The sequence below is a fragment of the Lithobates pipiens genome, unplaced genomic scaffold (assembly GCF_037356315.1).
Source record: "Lithobates pipiens isolate NorthernLeopardFrog02 unplaced genomic scaffold, aLitPip1_a1.2 Scaffold_13, whole genome shotgun sequence".
NCBI classification, from domain to species: domain Eukaryota; kingdom Metazoa; phylum Chordata; class Amphibia; order Anura; family Ranidae; genus Lithobates; species Lithobates pipiens.
The window spans coordinates 220,331,189-220,358,077 of record NW_027507718.1 but is presented as its reverse complement, the minus strand read 5'-3'; the positions used below and the strand labels follow the sequence as shown (position 1 = coordinate 220,358,077).

The 26,889-nt window shown below is 43.1% G+C and overlaps 1 protein-coding gene across 5 annotated transcripts in view; it reads right to left on the bottom strand.

Moving 5' to 3' along the window:
- LOC143974639 (uncharacterized) overlaps positions 1–24,548 on the bottom strand; it is a 71,914-nt gene extending 47,366 nt beyond the window's left edge. For all 5 annotated transcript variants that reach the window (XM_077476238.1, XM_077476239.1, XM_077476240.1 and 2 more), the window contains exons 1-4: positions 24,412–24,548; positions 15,739–15,827; positions 4,793–4,991; positions 163–290 (exon numbers count right to left, since the gene is read on the bottom strand). In XM_077476238.1, coding sequence (XP_077332364.1) covers positions 163–290; positions 4,793–4,991; positions 15,739–15,791 — 380 coding nt within the window. In that variant the 5' untranslated portion in view covers positions 15,792–15,827; positions 24,412–24,548. The remainder of the gene's footprint in view (positions 1–162; positions 291–4,792; positions 4,992–15,738; positions 15,828–24,411) is intronic.
- Positions 24,549–26,889: the final 2,341 nt, after the last annotated feature.

The following is a 26,889-nucleotide window of genomic DNA, read 5'->3' as shown; positions in this document are numbered from 1 at the left end:
AAGTCTTTGTCAAAGAAAAGTGATATATATGTAATATAAGCATCAGTCCACTAGCCTAGGCCAATGCTTCTTAACCTAAAATGCAAACACCATAAATATGTTTTGAAAAGGTACAGTATAATTTATTTCCATCTCGTTATATTATGATCTCTTTTTACATACCTGTTGGAATCAGTGATAGCTGGTAAGTAATAAATACACTGGTTTTCTTTAGTTCCCATTACATCTCGACAGACAAACCCTGGGCTGAAATTGTTGTTTTTCAAATAAGAAAATCTTGATTCCAAACGCTGAAAAAAATAAATGGTAGTTTTTATATTTGTGCAAACTGATATAAAGGAAAATCATAGCGCATTTTCAACAGTGGTTGATTTAGAAAGAGTTTGCTCAGCCATTTACCCAGTGAAAGTTGATGTACACATGTAGATAGGTTATATCCTGTGCTATTCGATTCTTTTATTTTCAATGGAAGATATCGCATTTTGCCATGCTAAATAATATAGGAAATTCCTTTGATACTTAGCCCCAACTAATAAGCCAAATTTGGTACTTTAGATTAAAAATCTATGATTTATAATCAAACAGCACAGGATATAGCCATTTTACATTTGCATTTTTCCCCATTTGCATAGTTCATGGGCGCATTCACTTTCAAATGCACTTTAACTGTGTGAATGGCTATGTGAATTCTTTATAAATAAACCCCCACTGAGTATTTTCTCCCCAGATACAGTGTTTTTTTAACCTTTATAAATGCTAAATAATATTTATTGGGGGGAATTATTCAAAGTTACATATTGGTTTGTTGCAAAAGTATGTGATTCTCAGTTCATTTGAGGAGGGGCGAAGTCTGGTACTTCAATTAATGGTAAGATAATTAGGTGTAAGGGTGGAAAGCCCTGCCTTGTTTAAGCAATGGAATTCAGTGTCCTTGCTAAGTCTAAACCTAACAACATTGTTTTGTGTAAATATGGCTTGAACAAAGGAGACTTCTAAAGACCTCCGAAAAACAGGCTGAAAAAGATCGTACAGATCATGTATAAGAGGAGGCAATTCAACATCATTGTCAATCTCTACAGGAGTTTTTGACAAACAAGGATCAAAACAAGAGCAAGGTGAGTATGTTTTGGGAAAAGCGCAAAGAACCCCTAATGTGTAGGGAACTGAAGGCCTCTTTTGCATGTTCGTGGGTCCATCAGAATGCATTAAAGTGAAAAACCTCGAAACTTTACAACCCCTTTAAGTCCACCAGTAAAGGGTTTCACTTAACCACTTGCTTACTGAGCACTTACTGGGCAGTTACTGGGCACTTAAACCCCCCTCCTGTCCAGACCAATTTTCAGCTTTCAGTGCTGATGCACTTTGAATGACAATTGCGCGGTCATACAACACTGTACCCAAATAAACATTTTTAGCATTTAAAAAAACAGAATTTTAAAAATATATATTTTTTAAAATATTTTGTTAGAAAATTTTGCAAACATTGATGTACGCTAATGAGACGGCACTGATGGACACCGATAGGTGGCAGTGATGGGCACTGATGGGTGGCAATAATGGGCACTGGTTGGTTACACTGATAGGCAAGGACTGCTAGATGGCACTGATGTGCCTCCTTCCTCTTCGGGACCTATGCCCCTTGCAGATAAGCCGGTGATCGGCTTTTTCTCCTTGGCTGTCAGCGTGAGGAGAAAAAAAAACAATTACTGAGCTTTTGTTTAGATCATGTGATCAGCTAACATTGACTGACAGCTGATCATGTGGTAAGGGGCCGGGACCGGCCCCTTACTCGGACCTGTGATCACCCGAGTCTCAGTGACTCTGGGATCACAGGGCCTCCCGGAAATTCCGGTCCATGCTGTGGCCGTCATTCGGCTATAGTGCGGATGTCAAGAGGTTAAACTTCAAATTTTCTGTGTGAAAATTAAATAAACTGGTCTGCTCCACAGTAGTACTGTATTATGATGTTTTTAAGGACTCGTTCACACCATACATGCATAAAAACTGATGGGAGAACTGTGCAGATTTCACTTGCAGAGACATCAGTTTCACATCAATTTACATCAGTTTTCATGAGTATTTCAGTGAGTTTCTATGTACATTGACATCAGTTTTCATGAACGTCATTTATGTGCCCTGTTCCCTTGCCGAAACCTGCATGCACATTGCAGATTCCTGCGCAGAAAAAATCAGCGTGGTGTGAATAAGGCACATAGAAATCTATTGCTCTCTTTGAGCCCATGCAGAATGCCTGCAGAAAAACTGATGTTCCTGCAGTATGGTGTGAGCAAGGCCTAAAATGAAATACAGATATTTAAATATTACATATTGGTGCTTCAAATTGTGAATGTGGCCAAATTGCAGTAACAGTGGAAGGAGCTTAAAGGTGCATGGTTAAATAAAACCTGAGCTTACTCATTCTATACATGTCTCACATGCCACAGTCTTTCTACCCACAAAATATACTTTACTCACTGCACCAAAAGCAAACGTTTAATAGACACATACAGTATCTCACAAAAGTGAGTACACCCCTCACATTTTTGAAAATATTTTACACTGAAGAAATTGCACTTTTCTGAAATGTAAAGCAGTGAGTCTACAGCTTGTATACCAGTGTAAATTTGCTGTCCCCTCAAAATAACACACAGCCATTAATGTCTAAACTGCTGGAAACAAAAGTGAGTACACCCCTAAGTGAAAATGTCCAAATTGGGCCCAAAGTGTCAATATTTTGTGTGGCCACCATTATTTTTCAGCACTGCCTTAACCCTCTTGGGCAAGGAGTTCACCAGAGCTTCATAGGTTGCCACTGGAGTCCTCTTCTATTCCTCCATGATGACATCACGGAGCTGGTGGATGTTAGAGACCTTGCGCTCCTCCACCTTCCATTGGAGAATGCCCTACATATGCTCAATAGGGTTTAGGTCTAGAAACATGCTTGGCTAGGCCATAACCTTTACCCTCGGCTTCTTTAGCAAGGCAGTAGTGGTCTTGGAGGTGTGTTTGGGGTCATGTTGGAATACTGCCCTGCAGCCCAGTCTCCAAAGGGAGGGGATCATGCTCTGCTTTAGTATATCACAAAACATGTTGGCATTTATGGTTCCCTCCATGAACTGTAGCTCCACAGTGCCAGCAGCACTCATGCAGCCCCAGACCATGGCACTCCCACCACCATGCTTGACTGTAAGCAAGACGCACTTGTCTTTGTACTCCTCACCTGGTTGCCGCCACACACGCTTGACACCATATGAACCAAAAAAAGTTTATCTCGGTCTCATCAGACCACAGGACATGGTTCCAGTAATCCATGTCCTTAGTTTGCTTGTCTTCAGCAAACAGTTTGTTGCCTTTCTTGTGCATCATCTTTAGAAGAGACTTCCTTCTGGGACAACAGCCATGCAGCTCAATTTGATGCAGTGTGCGGCGTATGGTCTGAGCACTGACAGACTGACCCTCCACCCCTTCAACCTCTGCAGCAATGCTGGTAGCACACATACGTCTTTTTCCCAAAGACAACCTTTCAATATGACACTGAACACGTGCACTCAACTTCTTTGGTTGACCATAGTGAGGCCTGTTCTGAGTGGAACCTGTCCTGTTAAACAGCTGTATGGTCTTGGCCACCATGCTGCAGCTCAGTTTCAGGGTCATGGCAATCTTCTTATAGCCTGGCCATCTTCATGTAGAGCAACAATTCTTTTTTTCAGATCCTCAGAGAGTAATTTGCCATAAGGTGCCATGTTGAACTTCCATTGACCAGTATCAGAAAGTGAGAGCCATAACACCAAATATAATACACCTGCTCCCCATTCACACCTGAGACCTTGTAACACTAACGAGTCACATGACACCTGGGAGGGAAAATGGCTAATTGGGTCCAATTTGGACATTTTCACTTAGGGGTGTACTCACTTTTGTTGCCAGCAGTTTAGACATTAGTGGCTGTGTGTTGAGTTATTTTGAGGGGACAGCAAATTTGCACTGTTATACAAGCTGTACACTCACTACTTTACATTGTAGCAAAGTGTCATTTCTTCAGTGTTGTCACATGAAAAAATATAATAAAATATTTTCAAAAATTTGAGGGGTGTACTCACTTTTGTAAGATACTGTACATGCTTCAACACGCTCATTTTTAAAAACAAGTCTCTTCCATAACATATGCTTTTGTGAACATCATTACAAGGCAAGGCAAGCAAATGACATGGGGAATACAGTAATACCTAGTTAAAACAACAAAAACATTTGAAAATGTACAATGCCTTTTAAAATGTCTACATTCAGCTACTAATTTCCAAATTAAATTAAAACTCATTTGTTTACAGTCTTGGTAGATTGCCATCAAAAGCTGTATTGACTATGCTTATATTTATTTGTAATCTGCTCCCGCCGATGTGGCGAATATATGCGGCTTCTTGGTGGGTGGGCTTTAAGGCCGTATATATGCGTACCTATGTAAAGACTCTTCTGTGCTCAGAACGCGTGCCCTGTGTGTTCCCAGCACAGTCACCGGTGGAGACCGGAAACCTCCCGATGTATTCTTGCAATCGGGAGCTTTCCGATCATGTCACTGCTGTGACAGCCAATCATGCCCACCTCCAGTTAGAAGTTCCCAAAGGGTCGAGAGGAGGTGGCAGAAATTGGTTAAACAAAAATCACAAAACAAAAATTATGTATGAAAACATATAATGGAACATGTATCATGTACGATTATGTTGAACTTTTCTTTCTAATCATGGTATGGTTAGATCATTTATGTTTTTACAAATATGCCATTTTTGAAATTTACCTCTTGCCTCAGCAATAAATGTTCAAGTGTCACATCGCTTCTGGCTATGTCATTTTCTTGCTGTTGTAAGCAGTCATTCTGATGCTGTAAGGCATGGTGAGCGTTCCTTAGGCTCTGGTGAAGAGCAAACCTCCTCTTCTCTGACCAAGCAAACTCATGTTTTAATTCATCCTCAAAATATCTTGGACTTGAAGAACAACTTTGGAAATGACAAGAAACACCGGTTATTTAACCACCTCAATACAGTGCAGTTACACCCCCTTCCTGACCAGACCAATTTTCAGCTTTCAGCGCTCTCACAGTTTGAATGACAATTACTCAGTCATCCAACACTGTATCCATATGAAACTTGTGTCCTTTTTTCCACACAAATAGAGATTTCTTTTAGTGGTATTTAATCACTAGTGGGTTTTTTATTTTTGTACTATAAATAAAATAAAACGTAAATTTTGTGAAAAAAATGCCTATTTCTTTGTTTCTGTCATACATTTTTGCTAATTAGTCATTTTTCTTCATAAATTTTGGTCAAAATTTATACTGCTACATATCTTTGGTAAAAATAACCCACATTAGTGTATATTATTTGGTCTTTGTGAAAGTTATAGAGTCTACAAACTATGGTGCCAATCACTGAAAATTGATCACTTCTGATCAGGCCTTCAGTACATCAGGTGTACCTCATTTCTTGAGACACCAACAAGTCAGGAAAGTACAAATACCCCCCAAATGACCCCTTTTTACAAAGTAGACATTCCAAGGTATTAAGTAAGTAGCATGGTGAGTTTTTTTAAGTTGTCATTTTTTTCCCACAATTCTTTGCAAAATGAAGATTTTTTTTTATTATTATTATTTTTTACAAAATTTTCATATTATCAGGTTATTTCTCACACACAGCATATGCATACAACAAATTACACCCCAAAATACATTCTGCTACTCTTCCCAAGTACGGCGATACCACATGTGTGAGACTTTTACACAGCCTGACCACATACAGAGCACCAACATTGATGTAGTACCTTCAGACGTTCTACGAGCAAAAATGACGCATCTCATTTCCCAACCACCTATTACATTTTTGAAGGCCCTGGAGTACCAGGACAATGGAATTTCCCATAAAATGACCCCATTTTGGAAAGCAAACACCCCAACGTATGATCTGTGAGGCATAATGAGTCTTTTGAATGGTTAATTTTTTTCCAGAAGTTTTTGGAATATGTGGAAAAAAATGAAAACGCATTTTTATTTTTACACAAAATTGTCAATTTATAAGATATTTCTAACACATAGCATGTATATAGCAAAAATTACAAAAAATTTTTGGCCACATAGAGAGGCCAAACATTGAAGTAGTATGTTCAGGCGTTCTAGGAGCATAAATGACACATCTCATTTCATTCCTACCTATCACACTTTTGAAGGTCCTGGAGCACCAAGACAATGGAATTACCCACAAAATGACCCCATTTTGGAAAGTAAACACCCCAACGTATATTCTATGAGACATGGGCTGCAAATAGGTACTCGGGTACTCTGACAGGCTGGAGATAGGTACTCGGGTACTCTGATGGCCTGGTGACAGGCACTCGGGTACTCTGATGGCCTGGTGACAGGTACTCGGGTACTCTAATGGCCTGGTGACAGGTACTCTAATGGCCTGGTGACAGGTACTCTGATGGCTTGGTGACTGGTATTTGGGTACTCTGAAGGGCGGTGACAGGTACTCATATGAACTGTGACAGGTACTTGGGTACTCAGATGAACTGTGACAGGTACTCGGGTACTCAGATGGACTGTGACAGGTACTCGGGTACTCAGATGGACTGGAACAGGTACTCGGGTACTCATATGGGCTGTGACAGGTACTCGGGTACTCAGATGGGCTGTGACAGGTACTCGGGTACTCGGATGAACCGTGACAGGTACTCGGGTACTTTGATGGGCTGTGACAGGTACTCGGGTACTCTGATGGACTGTGACAGATACTCGGGTACTCTGATGGACCGTGACAGATAATCGGGTACCCTGATGGACTGTGATGGGTAATCGGTACTCTGATGGACTGTGACAGGTACTCGGGTACCCTGATGGACCGTGACAGGTACTCGGGTACCCTGATGGACCGTGACAGGTACTCGGGTACTCTGATGGGCCGTGACAGGTACTCGGGTACTCTGATGGGCCGTGACAGGTACTCGGGTACTCTGATGTGCCGTGACAGGTACTCGGGTACTCTGATGTGCCGGGACAGGTACTCGGGTACTCTGATGGGCTGGGACAGGTACTCGGGTACTCTGATGGGCTGGGACAGGTACTCGGGTACTCTGATGTGCCGGGACAGGTACTCGGGTACTCTGATGGGCTGGGACAGGTACTCGGGTACTCTGATGTGCCGTGACAGGTACTTGGGTATTCTGATGTGCCGGGACAGGTACTCGGTACTCTGATGGGCTGGGACAGGTACTCGGGTACTCTGATGGGCTGTGACAGGTACTTGGGTACTCTGATGGGCTGTGACAGGTACTCGGGTACTCTGATGGGCTGTGACAGGTACTCGGGTACTCTGATGGGCTGTGACAGGTACTCAAATACTCTGATGGACTGTGACAGGTACTCTGATGGACTGTGATTGACAGGTACTATAAGGGGTGGTGACAGGTCCTCTTTATTGGGGGGGCAATCAGTATGATTAGTGTACACTGTAGGCGGTAACGAGATGTTACCGCAATCTCCTCCTCACACACGATCGGTGTGTGAGGAGGAGAACCTGGTAACATCTCGTTACCGCGGTTTGTTTACATTTTAGTGATCGGCTGTGAAAGGATCAGAGCCGATCACGTGGGTAAACAGCCGGCCAATGGCTGTTTACCAGCGTCGGTGACGAGCAGTGTTCCCTGGAACACGCAGCCACCGACGTGCACGCGCAGCGCGCTCACGATCGAGCGCATGCGCCGTGCACAGTCGGGGTGTGACCATCTGTGATCGGCCGTGACTTCATCACGGCCGATCACGTGGTAAACAGCCATAACCAATGGCCGTTCACCCCCTTCGGTGGTGAGCGGTGTCTCCGTGACACGCCGCCACCGAAGAAACAGGGATGCGTGCGCACGATCGCCCGCATTCCCTGTTTAAACGGGAGGCCGTCATATGACGGCCTCCCGCCACAATAGGTGCGCCGCCTGGCCGTCATTTGACTGCCGGCGGTCAGCATCTAGTTAAAAGCCAGCTTCATCCAACAAGTCACTTTGCATTTCGTAATAATGTACACTGCGAACATAACTGGAAAATCCAGTTACAAGAGCAAGACAATCCCTGGAATTCATAAAGACTGGCGTAAGCAGATTTTGCGATTTTGTCTCGCATTCAAAAAGTAGTGAAGAGTACGCCAAATCCATGTACCTGTTTAGAATTTGTACTTGAATTTGGCTCACCCTGCACCACTTTTAGAACGCACAAAAGACTCCGTACACCAAAAGAGAGTTGGTCTTAAATAGCTCCACTTTTACATTTCGTGCATTCAAAGCAATTACAATGTAAAATTTACACATTTTAGAACTACCTGAATTTGTTGCACGAGCCGCTGTCAGTGGTAAAAATACTTAATGAATTTGACGTACTACAAGAGGGAATAGCGGCAGAAAAGTGGCGCAGCAGCTTTATTGAATTATAATCCAAAAAAGCACTAAGAGCCCAAAGAATTGTAATGCCGCGTACACATGACCGGACTTTCCGGCAGACTAGGTCCGATGGAATCAGTCCGTCGGACAATCCGATCGTGTGTGGGCTAATCTGATCGTATTTCATTATAAAAATCCGATGGACCTAGAAATAGAACATGTTTCAAATCTGTCCAACGGACTCAATTACTATTGAGAAAACCGTCAGTCTGTATGCTGGTCCGATGGACCAAATACAACGCAGGGGAAGCTATTGGATACTGGCTATTGAACTTCCTTTTTTAGTCCCGTCTTACGTCATCATGTTCAAAACAAATGGACTTTCGAAAGGACTCTGTCTGTTCATGTGTGGCCAAGTCCGTTCATTCGGAAAGTCCGTCGGAACTCCACCGAAAGTCCATCAGGAAGACTAGTCTGACGTAAAGTCCAGTCGTGTGTACGTGGCATAATAGTTCAAAGCAGCTAGCAAAATACCCTAATACAGGGCATGCATAAATTCAAGAACAGTAGTGCAGCACTTATGAAGTTATAAAACACATACAGTATGTGCAGTATGTGCAAATAATGAACAATGCATATGCTGTGTATAGTACAAAAAAGGAAAAAATAAAAAATAATGATTGTGAACATACACTATATTGTCAAAAGTATTGAGATGCCTGCCTTTACACGCACATGAACTTTAATGGCATTCCAGTCTTAGTACATAGGGTCCAATAGTGAGTTGGCTCACCCTTTGCACCTATAACAGCTTCAGCTCTTCTGGGAAGGATGTCCTCAAGGTTTAGGAGGTCTATGGGAATGTCTGACCATTCTTCCAGAAGTGCATTTGTGAGGTTAGGTACTGATGTTGGATGAAAAGGCTTGGCTCACAGTCTCCGCTCTAATTCATCCCAAAGGTGTTCTATCGGGTTGAGGTCAGGACTCTGTGCAGGCCAGTCAAGTTCCTCACCCCTAAACTTACTCATCCATGTCTTTATAGACCCTGCTTTGGGCACTGGTCCAAATCATTTGGTGGAGGGGGGATTACGGTGTGGGGTTGTTTTTCAGAGGTTGGAATTTGACCACTTAGTTCCAGTGAAGATAACTCTTAAGGCGCCAGCATACCAAGAAATTTTGGACAATTTCATGCTCCCAACTTTGTAGGAACAGTTTAGGGATGGCCCCTTCTTGTTCCAGCATGACTGGGCACCAGTGCACAAAGCAAGGTCCATAAAGACATGGATGAGCGAGTTTGGGGTGGAGGAACTTGACTGACCTGCACAGAGTCCTGATCTCAACCCGATAGAACACTTTGAAGAGAGTTGAAGCTGTTATAGCTGAAAAGGGTGTGCCAACTGAATATTGAACCCTACGGACTAAGACTGGAATGCCATTAAAGTTCATGTGCTTGCAGGTGTCCCAATGCTTTTGACAATGTAGTGTATAAGTGCATGAGTATAAGACATAAAAAAGATCAATAAAAGTCCCAATGAAGAGCAGGAAATTGATAAAGTAATCTTCCCTGTATATAATAGAAAAAAGTAAATCCCAAGAAAAAGCCTCAAAACGTCTTAATACTAGGACCACAATACAAAACACCACAGTGCATGAAGAGTGTAGGTTTACCAGATTCCAATGACCCTTACTAAGGAAAGGTAAAACAGTTCTTGTTTAGCACTCCATGGAACTCCAATCTGCTACTGTGAGTCTCATCAGACAATTATACCACAGTCTCCCACAATTCAGTATGCAATGAGGTTCTATACACAAATGATACCATAAAGGAAGAAAACAATACCCTCCATAGTGTAAATCCGTGGATACAACAATGTTTAATAAGGATAAATGCACTTAAGTTTCCCAAAAACAAGATGGCCACGGCTGTTCATGCATTTGCAGTAGCGTGTGCTCCGGCTCCACCCTACGCGTTTCATCATATGTAATGTCTGATGTGCCCCTGATCTGCCGCACTGTGGTGCAATTGCCTGATGAGACTCCAGAAGCAGATCGGAGGTTGTGTGAAGTACTAAACAAGCATTGTTTGGCCTTTCCTTAGTGAGGGTCATTGGAACCTGGTAAGCCCCCACTGTTTTTACGCACTGTGATGGTTTGCGTGGTGGTCCTGGTATTAGGAAGTTTGTACTATGTACAGCATATGCATTGCTTATTATTTGCACATATGTGTTTTATAATTTCATAGGTACTGCACTGTTCTTGAGCTTCATTAAATTTCTCCCAATGTTGTTATGGTCAGTCACAAACTAGTGCAGGGAAAATTGCCACTGAAATATGTAAAAAGAAAAAAAAAAAGCTAAGAAGTTAACCACTGACCCTGACACTAAGTTTTTTTTTTAGGGTTGAACATTTACACATAAAATAAAACTACAATATATTATATACATGTGGCCCCAAGATTAATCAAAAAGCAAGTAATCAATAATAAATGTGGATCAATTAAGTTTTGGCAATTATTGAATAATGTTATCCATTTAATTATAAAACTGAGTTTTTTTTTTTGGCCTGCAAAAATGTGTAAAATTTAAGATGTGGCACCCATACTGAAAAGTTTGGAGACCCCTGATAAGGCAACCATATACAGGTGTCCGTTTATGAAGCAGTGATCAGTGGAGATCCAGAGGATCGCCGCTGATCACAGCCCATAAACAGTTTATAAACCAGAGATAATCGGGGGAGAAGTGTTTGAACTTGTTCTCCCACCGAATATCTCCACACACCGAGAATCCTCATTGAATGGCACAGTAACGGCCAGTTTATGAAGCTGGGATCTCAGCGCTTCACTGGCGATCTGTGTCAGAATTCACACTCCCCGATTCACCAGCTCAGAGGTGGAGAATCGGGGAGTGAAGAGGGAATGTGGGGGGATCTGAGGAGGAAAGAGGAAGATAATTAACTTCCTTGTGCCTCGTTCAGACCCCCCAACACTGTAACCATGTCCCCCTGTCATAGTTATGTGTATACATATATATACATATATATATATAATGTCTACATGTATATATATATATAATGTGTGTGTATATACATGTATATATAATGTCTGTGTGTGTATACATGTATATATTATGTAGGGGGACGCTTTATTTCACTAACATTAATCACACCGTGCGTCAGTGTATTGAGCTGTGATAATTTATCACTGCTTAACCACCTCAATACAGTGCAGTTACACCCCCTTCCTGACCAGACCAATTTTCAGCTTTCAGCGCTCTCACAGTTTGAAGGACAATTACTCAGTCATCCAATACTGTATCCATATGAAACTTGCGTCTTTTTTTCCACACAAATAGAGCTTTCTTTTAGTGGTATTTAATCACTAGTGGGTTTTTTATTTTTTGTGCTATAAATAAAATAAAACGTAAATTTTGTGAAAAAAATGCCTTTTTCTTTGTTTCTGTCATAAATTTTTGCTAATTAGTAATTTTTCTTCATAAATTTTGGCCAAAATTTATACTGCTACATATCTTTGGTAAAAGTTACCCACATTAGTATATATTATTTGGTCTTTGTGAAAGTTATAGAGTCTACAAACTATGGTGCCAATCACTGAAAATTGATCACATCTGATCAGGCCTTCAGTACATCAGGTGTATCTCATTTCTTGAGACACTAACAAGTCAGGGGTAAAAATACTCCCCAAATGACCCCTTTTTACAAAGTACACTTTCCAAGGTATTAAGTAAGTAGCATGGTGAGTTTTTTTAAGTTGTCATTTTTTCCCACAATTCTTTGCAAAATGAAGATTTTTTTTTTATTATTATATTTTTTTACAAAATTGTCATATTATCAGGTTATTTCTCACACACAGCATATGCATACAACAAATTACACCCCAAAATACATTCTGCTACTGTTCCCGAGTACGGCAATACCACATGTGTGAGACTTTTACACAGCCTGGCCACATACAGAGCACCAACATTGATGTAGTACCTTCAGACGTTCTACGAGCAAAAATGACGCATCTCATTTCTCAACCACCTATTACATTTTTGAAGGCCCTGGAGTACCAGGACAATGGAATTTCCCATAAAATTACCCCATTTTGGAAAGCAAACACCCCAACGTATAATCTGTGAGGCATAATGAGTCTTTTGAATGGTTAATTTTTTTCCAGAAGTTTTTGGAATATGTGGAAAAAAATTAAAACGCATTTTTTTTTTACACAAAATTGTCAATTTGTAAGATATTTCTAACACATAGCATGTATATAGCAAAAATTACACCCCAAAATACGTTCTGCTACTCCTCCCGAGTATGGCGATACCACATGTGTAGGACTTTTACACAGTCTGGTCACATAGAGAGACCGAACATTGAAGTAGTACCTTCAGGCGTTCTAGGAGCATAAATGACACATCTCATTTCATTCCTACCTATCACACTTTTGAAGGTCCTGGACCACCAGGACAGTGAAATTATCCACAAAATGACCCCATTTTGGAAAGCAAACACCCCAACGTATATTCTATGAGACATGGGCTGCAAATAGGTACTCGGGTACTCTGATGGGCTGGAGATAGGTACTCTGGTACTCTGATGGCCTGGTGACAGGTACTCGGGTACTCTGATGGCCTGGTGACAGGTACTCGGGTACTCTGATGGCCTGGTGACAGGTACTCGGGTACTCTGATGGCCTGGTGACAGGTACTCGGGTACTCTGATGGCCTGGTGACAGGTAATCTGATGGCTTGGTGACTGATATTTGGGTACTCTGAAGGGCGGTGACAGGTACTCATATGGACTGTGACAGGTACTCGAGTACTAAGATGAACTGTGGCAGGTACTCGGGTACTCAGATGAACTGTGACAGGTACTCGGGTACTCAGATGGACTGTGACAGGTACTCGGGTACACAGATGAACCGTGACAGGTACTCGGGGTACACAGATGAACCATGACAGGTACTCGGGTACTCTGATGGGCTGTGACAGGTACTCGGGTACTCTGATGGGCTGTGACAGGTACTCGGATACTCTGATGGACTGTGACAGATACTCGGGTACTCTGATGGACCGTGACAGATACTCGGGTACCCTGATGGACTGTGACAGGTACTCGGTACTCTAATGGACTGTGACAGGTACTCGGGTACCCTGATGGACGGTGACAGGTACTAGGGTACCCTGATGGACTGTGACAGGTACTCGGGTACTCAGATGGACTGACAGGTACTCGGGTACTCTAATGGACCGTGACAGGTACTCGGGTACCGTGATGGGCTGTGACAGATACTCGGGTACCCTGATGGGCCGTGACAGGTACTCGGGTACCGTGATGGGCTGTGACAGATACTCGGGTACCCTGATGGGCCGTGACAGGTACTCGGGTACTCTGATAGACTGTGACAGGTACTCGGGTACTCTGATGGACTGTGACAGATACTCAAATACTCTGATGGGCTGTGACAGGTACTCAAATACTCTGATGGACTGTGACAGGTACTCCGCTTCATAAAGTGGCATACAGAGGAGAAAGATCTCCTCTGTGAATGCCAGAGAATGAACAGTGAATAGATTTCACTGCTTCATAAAAGGACACCACAGTGCCTTGAAAAAGTATTTATACCCATTGACATTTCCACATTTTGTCATGTTACAACCAAAAATGTAAATTTATTTTATAAGGATTTAATGTAATAGACCAACACAAAGTGTCACATAATTGTGAAATGGAAGGAAAATGATAAATGGTTTTCCAAATGTTTTACAAATAAATATCTGAAAAGTGTGGCATGCATTTGTATTCAGCCCCCCTGAGTCAATACTTTGTAGAACAACCTTTCCCTTCAATTACACCTGCAAGTCGTTTTGGGGATGTCTCTACCAGTTTTGCACATCTAGAGAGTGACATTTTTGCCCATTCTTCTTTGCAAAATAACTCAAGCTCTGTCACATTGGATGGAGAGTATCTGTGAACAGCAATTTTCAAGTCTTGCCACAGATTCTCAATTGGTCTGGACTTTGACTGGGCCATTCTAAAACATGAATATGCTTTGATTTAAACTATTCCATTATAGCTCTGGCTGTATGTTTAGGGTCGTTGTCCTGCTGGAAGGTGAACCATCCATCTTCCCATCAACTTTGACCAGCTTTCCTGCTGAAGAAAAGCATCCCCACAACATGATGCTGCTACCTCCATGTTTCACGGTGGGAGTGGTGTGTTCAGGGTGATGTGCAGTGTTAGTTTTACGTCATACATAGGACTTTTTGAGTTAAAAGCAAAACGCTATTTTGGTCTTATCTGACCAGAGCACCTTCTTCCACATGTTTGCTGTGCCCCCACATAGCTTTTCGCAAACTGCAAATGGCACTTCTTATGGCTTTCTTTCAGCACTGGCTTTTTTCTTGCCACTCTACCATTAAGGCCAGATTTGTGGAGTGCGTGACTAATACTTGTCCTGTGGACACATTCTCCCAGGAGCTGTGGATCTCTGCATCTCCTCCAGAGTTACCATGGGCCTCTTGGCTGCTTCTCCACTTAATTCTCTCCTTGCCCAGCAATTCTACCATGTCTTGGTAGAATTGCACTTGTGCCATACTCTTTTCATTTTCAGATTATGGATTGAACGGTGCTCTGTGAGATGTTCAAAGCTTGGGATATTTTTTTTATAACTGAACCCTGCTTTAAACCTCTCCACAACTTTATCCCTGACCTGTCTGGTGTGTTCCTTGGCCTTCATGATGCTGTTTGTTCACTAAGGTTCTCTAACAAACCTCTGAGAGCTTTAGCTGTATTTATACTGAGATTAAATTACACACAGATGGGCTCTATTTACTAATTAGGTGGCTTCTGAAGGCAATTGATTCCACTAAATTCTAGTTAGGGGTATCGGAGTAAAGGGGGCTGAATACAAATCTACGCCATTACTTTTCAGATATTAATTTGTAAAAAATGTTGAAAACCATTTAGCATTTTCCTTCCACTTCACAATTATGTGGCACTTTGCATTAGTCTATCAAATAACATCCCAATAAAATACATTTACGATATTGGTTGTACCATGAAAAAATTTGGAACATTTCAAGGGGTATGAATACTTTTTCAAGGCACTGTACATGTCTTCTCCGGCATTGTCTCTTGGGCTTCACAGCCCCCACCCCCCTTAATGTTCCATGTTTAACCCCAAACTTCACAAACTGAAACTATCATTGCCAATCTCACAGTTTGTCAGATTCCCAAAAAACAGGGATAGATCTCCAAAATCAACCACTCACATGCACCTGTAAAAAGCACATCACATCTTTTTTATATACAAGTGAACTATACCTTGGGCATCCACTGTCTGCTTCATCCAAATGATACATTAAACTGTTTTCCATTGTCGATAATGTGCCACCATAATCATCATATCGATTCTATAAAATATAAATACATTTTTTATTGATGACATAGAATTAATTAATAAGAATATATATTTAGACCTAAATAGGTATGCAAGTAGAAATCAACAGGAAATAGTAAAAATTAACATACACAAGAGCATAATGGAGGTTAATAGTGTTTTAGTAAAAATCAGTATGGCCGGTGAGTACATGTACAGTTTAAAGCAGTGGTCTCCAAACTGTGGCCCAGGGGGGCAGATATGGCTCTTTGCTTGCTTTTATCCGCCTCCGGGGCACTTTTCATCCACTGATACCAACAGTGGGCCATAATTTCACCCACTGAAACCAATGGAGGGGCACAATCCTTCCCAATGACACCAACGATGGAGTTTAAAGCATGGTTTAAAGCAGGGGTGCCCAACCTTTTGAAGAGCGAGGGCCACTTAAGTGACTTGGTAACCGGTCGCGGGCTACAATGAGCAGAGCAGGTCCATGCAGACTGGACACGGACACAGCCACTCTACTCCATGGGTCCTCCGATCCGATCCGCCCTAACGGAAGGGGATTCATCAGTTTGAAAGCAGCCCAGTAACCAACAATCACTTTAAATAATATAAACCAAAAAATATAAACCCAATAATATAAACCCAATTGTAATAATGCCAAACAATTCCAGATAAATAAACACATGAGACTAAGCTCCTTTCACATCAATAGGTCTGTAATCATTATGAAAATCCCAAGTGCATAAGTCAGTGAAAATATTTCTTCTCATAACATTAACACCACTGTGTACCAGCCACCAAAGATCCACACAGCCACTTACCAGTGAGTTAGACCCCAGTGACAAAAAAAGTATATGGCAGGTTATAGACAGTGCAAATTTCTTTCCTGCAACTGCAGGTTGCAGGAAAGTCATTCGCACAATTCTCACAATTCCTCTATCAACACAGACAGTGTTAACAGGGGAATCCCAAGGCCCAGGAGCGGGTGGGGCAAGCCACCCCTGCCGGGAGGAGGAAGTGATTATTTCTGGCAATTGTGGCTGAAATTTAAGTTGGTCTACCTGACCGTGGTTTGGTTTCAACAGAACCCTCATTTTCCAGTTCTTGATTAGAGTTCGAACACTGCTGTTTGGCATTCTCAATTCCTTTATGTTACGTACCTAGTAGGTGAGCCCAAATTGGAGAGGATGGTCTCTCTTATGCCTCCAACTCGAGGCCCCTGATAGGGTAAACAGGAAGCACAGGAGTGAAGAGTGGTACGAGTGCCTGGCAAGATCAACAGCAGGAGGTCAGTCCAGAGGTTCCGGAGAAGGCAGGAACTGGCACAGCAGGCTGGTACCCAGAGTAGGCAGGAAAAGTAGCAGGTACAGCTGGTAGGAACTGGATCACCGGACTGAAACCAGGAACAAGCTGGATCATCAAACAGGCACAGCAGAAACCAGATCAGCGGACTGGAACCAGGAACAAGCTGGAACAGCAAACAGGCTCAGCAGGCTGGAAATGGATAAGCAGACTAGGACCAGGAACAGGCTGGAACAGCAAACAGGCACAGCAGGCTGGAACTGAATCAACGGACTGGAACCAGGAACAAGCTGGAGAAAGACTTGTGGAAGGTCAGACAAGCCAGGCAGCAAAAGGATCAGAGGAGCAGGCAGAAGAATAGTCAGACAGGCCAGGGGTCAGATGCAGACTGATAGCAGGGGAGGTCTTCAGGCAAGCCAGATCAACACAGGAACAGATTTCAGATAGGCAAGGAACACACGGAACGCTGTAAAGCAAAGTTCACATGTGTCAGTCAGGTTTAAATAGCCTGCCTGGCACTAATGGGTGTGCGCATTCCCGTGCGTGTGTGCACGTGCACTTGTATTGGCGCCTGCGATTGTGCACCAGGAAATCTGGATCGACTGTTGCTGGCAGGTGTTCCTAACATTGCCCACCCAAGGGGCAACCTCCGGATGCCCATCCGGGCCAACTTCTCAAGATGGGACCTTTTAAAGGATTGGATCAGACAAGGATATTCCCTTCAGGTTCCCATGAATTCTCTTAAGGCCCATAACCATTCCATTTAATCAATAATTGGATTTGTTCTTTTCCTGCAATCCAATTATTTAATCAATAATTGGATTTGTTCTTTTCCTGCAATCTAAGATTGTTTCCACTTCAAACTCCGAACTTCGGCCAGGAAAAGGATTGGAAACAGAGGGCTTCAGCAGTTTCACATGAAAAACAGGATGAATTTTAAGTGAATCAGGGAGTTCTAGTTCATAAGCCACTTTGTTGATTTTCCTCTTTACGGGAATGAGGCCTATGAACTTAGGACCCAACTTTCTTGACACGCCCAACTTTAGGCTCACTGTGGACAACCATACTAAATTACTGGGTGCCAGTACTAGTTCCCTTCGCCTTTTCTTGTCGAAGATTCCTTATTGTGTTCCTGTGTCCTGGTCATGGTTTACTGTAACAACTAATTGTCGGAGGAGAAAAAATGTATAGTTTCATGGACTAGTACAGGGCATTCTGGGATGGAATTATGCAGAAATGATGGATGAAAGCCATAATTGGCAAAAAATGGGGTTTGTTTTGTAGCATAGTGCATGGAGCTGTTTTAGGCAAATTCAGCCAATGGAAGCAGAGAAATCCAGTCATCTTGGGCAAATGAAGAAAAGCAGCGTAAGTATTGTTCAGGGGTCTGATTGGTCCTCTCCTCCTGCCCATTTGTCTGGGGGTGGTAAGCAGAAGAGAACGATATCTCGATTCCCAGAGCCTTACACAGAGATTTCCAGAATCGGGAAGTAAATTATACTCCTCGGTCTGAGACAATGTTAGCTCCATGACGTCTAATAATTTCTTTGATGAATACCTGCGCTGTATCAGGGGCGGAGGGAGTGGCTTTCATTGGACAAAAGTGTGCCATCTTCGACAGCCGGTCTACCACCACAAAGATAGTGGTATGGCCCTCTGCCGGGGGCAACTCGACAATGAAGTCTATGGATAACATCTTCTATGGTCTATCTGGAACAGGCCTTATCTCTAGTGTTTTTGTTCTGAATGCAGGTGGTGCAGGATTCCACAAACTTCCTGCAGTCTCCGCATACTTGAGGCCACCAAAAAGTGTGTTGCACCAGGTCAGTAGTCTTGGTTATGCCAAAATGCCCAGCTAGTGCATGATCATGACAAAGTTCCAGTATAGAAATTCGTAAACTTTCGGGTACAAAAATCTTGTCCCTGTACCAGAATAAACCTGCTTGTAGCTCAGATTCAACGGAGGGTGCCCACCCCATGGGAGCTTACTTAATCTGAGAAAGCATATCTTCTTGTACCAGAATAAAATTCCCTGGAGAGAGAATAGTATCTGGAGAAGTTTCTTTAGATCTATGAAACATCCTGGACAGAGCGTCAGATTTTGTGTTCTTTGAGCCTGGTCGATAAGTGACATGAAAAGAAAACCTGGAAAAAAACAATGCCCACCTGGCTTGGTTTCAACCTCTTTGCAGACCTGGAGTACACCAGGTTCTTGTGATCTGTGAAAATCAAATTTGGGTGAGCCGCTCCTTCCAATAGGTATCGCCACTCCTCCAGTGCAGATTTGGCCAGTAGTTCTCAATCTCCCACATCGTAGTTCCTCTCTGCTGCTGATAATTTGCGGGAGAAAAATTCTACTGGGTGAAGCAGGGCCTTGGTTACTTGACGTTGGGAGAGGACTGTCCCAACAGCGATTTCGGAAGCGTCTACCAAGTACAAATGGCAGGGTAGAGTCAGGATGCTTCAAAACAGAGGTGGATGTAAACAGTCTCTTGAGAGACTCAAAGGCAGCTTGGGCTTCTGGAGACCAATGGAAGCGGATTCCCTGTTTAGTTAACCGGGTGATGGGGGCAATGATGGCAGAGAACCCCTTAATGAATTCCCGGTAGAAATCAGCGAACAAAACGTTATACTCCTTTCCTATCTACAGGAACCGACCAGTCTAGTATTGCAGCAAACTTCTGAGGATCCATCTTGATATCTTCTATAGAGATGATCAAAATCAAAATAGAAATGATCTTTTGCTCAAACTCACATTTTTCAGACTTTGAGTACAGGCCATGCTATCGGAGCCCTGCTAACACACATCTGACGTGTCTGTGATGGGCATCTAGGGAAGAAGAAAAGATTAGAATATTGTCTAGGTAGACAATGACAAACAAATCCAAATAGTCCCAAAAACATCATTAATTAAGTACTGGAACGTGGCAGGAGCATTACATAACTCGAAGGGCATTACTAGGTACTCAAAGTGCCCAAAATTTAGGTGTGAAAAGCTGTTTTCCACTCGCCCCCTTCCCTAATACAGGCCAAGTTATAAGTCCCTTGGAGATCAAGTGCTTGGTAAAGATGGTAGCACCCCCCAGTCTCTGGAATAACTTGAGTACCAAGGGAAGGGGATACCGTTTTTTAACGGTGATCTTATTTAGCTCACAATAGTCTATGCAAGGCCGAAAGGTGTGATCTTTCTTTTCCAAAAAAGGTACATGCACCTGCCGGGGATGTGGATGGATGGATTAAACCTTTATCTAAGTTTTCATAAACATACTCTTTTAGTGTTCCCTGTTCCAACTCGGTTAACAGGAAAATTCTGCCAAAAGGGAATTTCGGCCCCAGGAAAGAGTTCAATGGGGCAGTCATAAGCCAGATGGGGTGGCAGAGTCTTCACTCTCTTTTTACTGAATACATCCATGAAATCATGGTAAGCCTCCGGAACAGATTAGCGTATCTTGGTTTCGATGTCCAGACATAGCAGGGTAGAAGGTCCATAGGAGTCTTTAGAGTCACAGAATTGCTGGCAGTAAGAAGAAGGGAATGTGACTTCTCCTGTGGCCCAGTTGATATCAGGATTGTGGGCTTGTAGCCATGGCATACCAAGGATTACTGGAAACAAAGGTGAGGAGATGATGTCCATGTGTAGCAGCTCTTGGTGTGCATTGGCAATGGTGACTAATAAGGGGGAAGTCTCTTGGGTAACTGGCCCACATTTAATAGTGGATCCATCAGCCAAGTGAATAGAAAGTCCTTGGGCTTTAAAAAGCAGTGGAATCTGATGTTTGGCTGTGAAGGACGAGTCCATAAAGCAACTGCAGGCTCCGGAATTAATAGTGGTGTGCACTAGTAAAGTCCTTCCTGGGAGCTGTAATCAGATAGAGAGGGCAATATGAGAAGAAGTCTGGATCCCAGTGAGTGCACAATCAGAGGATATTGACAGACACAAAGTTTGGCAGGGCAATTTCTGATGTAGTGTCCAGGTTCTCCGCAATACTGGCACAGGTTATCAATACGGCGGCGTTAACGTTCTTCCACAGTAAGGGAAGGGTAAAGTACTCCCAGCTGCGTAGGTTCAGATGTATCAGGCGTGGAGGCTGGCTGTGTAGAAGATGCCGGATGCAGGTGACTGGGCACTCTTGGTAATATCCAGGTTGGCCGGGAAAACCCAGTTGCCCTTTCTGCCCTTTGTTCCCTCAGGCGCCGGTCAATCTGTACATCTAGATTGATTAGCGTGTCTAAGGTCTGAGGTACGCCAACTCGGGCCAGTTAAAGGATCAGACAGTCCCATGCAGAATTGGTAATGGAGGGCAGTGTCGTTCCAGTTAGTGTCCACCCTCCATCGCCTGAATTTGGCTACATAATCTTCTGCTGCCCTACATCCCTGCTGGAGGGTATGCAGTGCAGCTTCTGCGGTTGCGGAAAGCTGAGGATCCTCATGTAATTAAACCTTTGCCTCAAAGAAGGTGGTGAGATTGGTTAATACTTCAGCTTTCTATACCAGGAGACAATGAGCCTAGGTTTGGGGTTCACCCAGGAGCAAGGAAACAATGAAGCCCATCTTGGTGGCTTCGAGGAAAAAGGTACGTGACTGAAGAGTAAAGTATAGTTCACAGGTATTGCGGAACACCCTTAACTTGCTTCCTTCCACAGAGAACCTTTCAGGTGTGGGAACTTTTGGTCCGGGTGGAAGCATCACAATCGTAGTAGAGGGCACTGTGCCAGTTGAGGAAGTTGAGGCTTGGGAGCTTCCCTGGGTCCCCAGTGGGGGATGACAGTACTCGAACCCGTTCCACCAGCTGGGTGTATCCTTCCTGAAGGTTCTTAACAGCCTGGGGCACGCCTGCCAGGTGTAAGTAAAATTCCTGTATTGGATAGGCTCCCTACTCGGGCTCAGACATGGTTGTCTGCTACTGTTATGTACCTAATGGGTGAGCCTGAATTGCAGAGGATGGCCTCTTTTACGCCTATGACTCGAGGCCCCTGATAGGGTAAACAGGAAGCACAGGAGTAAGGAGTGGTACGAGTGCCTGGCAGGATCAACAGCAGGAGGTCAGTCCAGAGGTTTGGGAGATTCCTTGCAGATAATAGAAGGCAGGAACTGACACAGCAGGCTGGTACCTGGAGCAGACAGGAAGGGAAGGCAGGTACAGCAGGCAGGAACTGGATCAGCAGACTGGAACCAGGAACAAGCCGGATCATCAAACAAGCACAGCAGAACCAGATCAGCGGACTGGAACCAGGAACAAGCTGGAACAGTGAACAGGCTTAGCAGGCTGGAACTGGATCAGCAGACTGGAACCAGGAACAGGCTGGAACAGCAAACGGGCACAGCAGGCTGGAACCGGATCAACTGACTGGAACCAGGAACAAGCTGAGTAAAGACTTGAGGAAGGTCAGACAAGCCGGGTCAGTTATCAGGGAGGCAGCAAAAGGATCAGAGGAGCAGAAGAATAGTCAGGCAGGCCAGGTGTCAGATGCAGGCGGATAGCAGAGATGGTCTTCAGGCAAGCCGGATCAACACAGGAACAGATTTCAGATAGGCAAGGAACACACTGAACGCTGTAGAGCAGACAGCAAAGTTCACCTGTGTCAGTCAGGTTTAAATAGCCCGCCCGGCACTAACGGTAAAGTGCGCGTGTGCGCATTGGCACCTGTGATCGTGCACCAGCAGATCTGGATTGTCTGTGGCTGACAGGATCTTCCTGACACTTGGATATCTTTTTATATCCCTTTCCTGTTTTATACAGTTCAACTTTTTCCCTTTTCACGCAGATCCTTTGACAATACTTTTGCTTTCCCCATGACTAGAAACGTAAGTGCAGCACTAGATGAAAGATGCAAGGGTCTGTCAGGAGTCCAGAAATGCATTGACCTTTTTTACACACGCACTAATTACAAGCAAACAGATCACAGGTGAGGATGGTTACCTTTAATAGTCATTCAAACCTCTTTGTGTCAACATGTGTGCATGTTATCAGGCCAAAATCACCAGGGTATGTAAACTTTTGATCAGGGTCATTTGGGTAGCTTCTGTTGCCATTATGATTTAAAAAGAGTAAACACAGTTGACTGATAATAAATGGCTTTAGCCAAACACTAACCATAAATGAAAGAAATGAAAATTCTGCCAGGGTATGTAAATTTATGAGCACAACTGTCGTGCTCATGCTTGTGTTTTTTTTTTCTTTAATTCATTAAAAATTGTTTAAAAAACCGTTGTGCAAATACCATGCGTCATAAAAAATTGCAACGATTGCCATTTTATTCCCTAGGGTCTCTGCTAAAAACACTATATATAGTGTTTGGGGGTTTTAAGTAGTTTTCTAGAAGCACACTACAGTCCATTTAACATGGTTTCCTATGGGTCATGTTCATATCTCTGCAATTTTTTTGGGAAGGGCCAGGGACTTTTTTCAGTTTTTTTGGTTCCATAGACTTCAATGGATCAATAACGTGTATTGAAAAATGCAACATGCAACTGGTATATGCAAACTGTGTGAACCAGGCCTTAAACTTGTAAACAAAAAGTGCCAGAAAAGGCATGGTCTTCAAGTGGTTAAAAATATTAATAATGATTTTTAAGGCAACAGGTGGGCACACCAAATATTGATTTCATACAGTAGCAGAAGGAAGAAATCCCCACAGTAATGCCACGTACACACGACAGTTTTTTCCATCAGAATAAACTCTGACGGTTTTTCTGACGGAGTTCCGCTGAAACTGTCTTGCCTACACACAATCACACCAAAGTCCGACCATCTAGAATGCGGTGACGTACAACACTTCCAACGGGACTAGAAAAAGGAAGTTCAATAGCCAGTAGCCAATAGTTGCCCATGCGTCACTTTTGGTCCGTGGAGAACAGCATACAGACAAGCGGTTTTCCCAATAGAAATTGATTCCATTGGAAAGATTTAAAACATGTTCTATTTCTAGGTCCATCAGAATTTTTGAAAAAAAAAAAAAGATAAAGCCCACACACGATCGGAATATCCGATGAAATGATTCCGTCGGACTTTTTCTGACGGAAAGTCTGACCGTGTGTACATGGCATTACAGTTTTATTTTTATATTTGTGCAGGAATCATAAGCTCCTGAAACATCCACCTGTAACTTATTGGTATTACAGGACTTGTGACAAAAATGTTAATGTTAATCTATATTAAATGAATATTAAATGAATATATACTTTTGTAATGTTTTATGTCTTACTTACATGCAAAATAATTATAGCATTCTGGTTCTAATAGGTAAGACTTTGCACTTTCCTCTATAGCAGGCAAACAGAAGATATAAAAAGGAATAAATGAACTCACCGTGATGGAATTTTTCTGCAGTAAAGTAATTCTGTAATCTTTCCCTCACATATATTATACTGCACTAGTACAAGCATTAAAAAGTGCAATGTTATGTTTGTCTGTCTTACATTAAGAATCTGTCTCTAGGAGAAACGCCCCACCCACCTACGTGAGAAGATTAAAGAAAACTCACTGAAGCTTTTATCTTGCATAATTAAACACTGAAGAGAGTGAGCGATTACAGAAGCAAGGATGTAAATATTTGCCTACTGACAACATGATTTTTTTTTTACATGGAAACCAAGTCAATAAGAATATAGGAATTACCACAGCAACACATTCTTTGGATGTTTTGCTGCTCTGTGCAGGCACCATAACCAAATGTCTTATATTTCCAGGGTCAGCCACAGGTTGTAAAGATTTGCCCCTAGAAAGTTATTTCCTTGCTTTTCAAAACTTGACAACTGTACTAAATTGGCATTTAGGAGCAGAAGCAAAACATATAATATACAGTTTCTCACAAAATTGAGTATCCCCTCACATTTTTGTCAATATTTTATTCTATCTTTTCATGTGACAACACTGAACAAATTACACTTTGCTACAATGTAAAGTAGTGAGTGTACAGCTTGTATAACAGTGTACATTTGCTGTCCCCTCAAAATAACTCAACACACAGCCATTAACGTCTAAACTGCTGGCAACAAAAGTGAGTACACCCCTAAGTGAAAATGTCCAAACTGGGCCCATTTTCATGCCCAGTGTCATGTGACTCGTTAGTGTTATAAGGTCTCAGGTGTGAAGAGCAGGTGTGTTAAATTTTGTGTTATCGCTCTCACTCTCTCATACTGGTCACTGGAAGTTCAACCTGGCACTTCATGGCAAACAACTCTCTGAGGATCTGAAAAAAATAATCGTTGCTCTACATAAAGATGGTCTAGGCTATAAGAAGATTGCCAAGATCCTGAAACTGAGCTGCAGCATGGTGGCCAAGACCATACAGTGGTTTAACAGGACAGGTTCCATTCAGAACAGACCTCTCCATGGTCAACTAAAGAAGTTGAGTGCACATGCTCAGTGCAGAGGTTGTCTTTGGGAAATAGACATATGAGTGCTGCCAGCATTGCTGCAGAGGTTGAAGGGGTGCGGGTTAGCCTGTCAGTGCTCAGACCATACGACGCACACTGCATCAAATTGGTCTGCATGGCTGTCATCCCAGAAGGAAGCCTCTTCTAAAGATGATGCACAAGAAAGCCTGCAAACAGTTTGCTGAAGACAGACAGACTAAGGACATGGATTACTGGAACCACATCCTGTGGTCTGATGAAACCAAAATAAACTTATTTGGTTCAGATGGTGTCAAGTGTGTGTGGCAGCAAATAGGTGAGGAATACAAAGACACGTGTGTCTTGCCTACAGTCAAGCATGGTGGTGGAAGTGTCATGGTCTGGGGCTGCATGAGTGCTGCCGGCACTAGGGCGCTACATATAGTTGAGGGAACCATGAATGCCAGCATGTACTGTGACATACTGAAGCAGAGCACGATCCCCACTTTTTGGAGACTGGGCAACAGGGCATTATTCTAACATGATAATGACCCCAAACACACCTCCAAGATGACCACTGCCTTGCTAAATAAGCGGAGGATAAAGGTGATGGACTGACCAAGCATGTCTCCAGACCTAAACCCTAGTGGGCATCTGTGGGGCATCCTCAAATGAAAGGTGGAGGAGCTCAAGGTTCCTAACATTCACCAGCTCCATGATATCTTCATGGAGGAGTGGAAGAGGACTCCAGTGGCAACCTGTGAAGCTCTGGTTAACTCCATGCCCAAGAGGGTTAAAGCAGTGCTGGAAAATAATGGTGGCCACACAAAATATTGACACTTTGGGTCCAATTTGGACATTTTCCCTTAGGGGTGTACTCAGCGGTTTAGACATTAATGGCTGTCTGTTATTTTGAGGGGAGAGTAATATTTTGTTTTACATGGTATAAAAGCCACTAGGAATGGTGGAACTCTTGGGCAACATACACTAAAAAAGAATGTATAAGTAGATTGTTATATCTGGTCAATGGCAGCTCTTTTGGCATGAAAGACAGTGAGGGTTTGGTGTGCTTGCTTCCACTGCAGGATTATGTCGATCAGGCATTATGAAATGATGGCCTGTGGGCCAGATCAGGACCAAGGCACTCTACCACCTGGCCCACCGCAATCCTGGCATTTAGGAGCCAGCTCTCCCCTTCGGCCTTCACAGCTGACATCCCTACATGCTGCTATCGGCATCGGGAGGCAAGAAAGTTCTGGAGGAGGGCGGTGATGCAAAGTTAACTTTTCAAGTTAAGCAGCGGGTGATTGGTTGCTAGGCGTTGCCTAGCAACCAATCACAAGCTGATTAACAGAAAAAGTTGTGTAGGGCCTATGCTCCATTCATAACAGCCCTGCCTCCTTATGTCAGGTCTAGACCTGTTGTGTCTGCCGTGCTCAGCCCTGTGTAA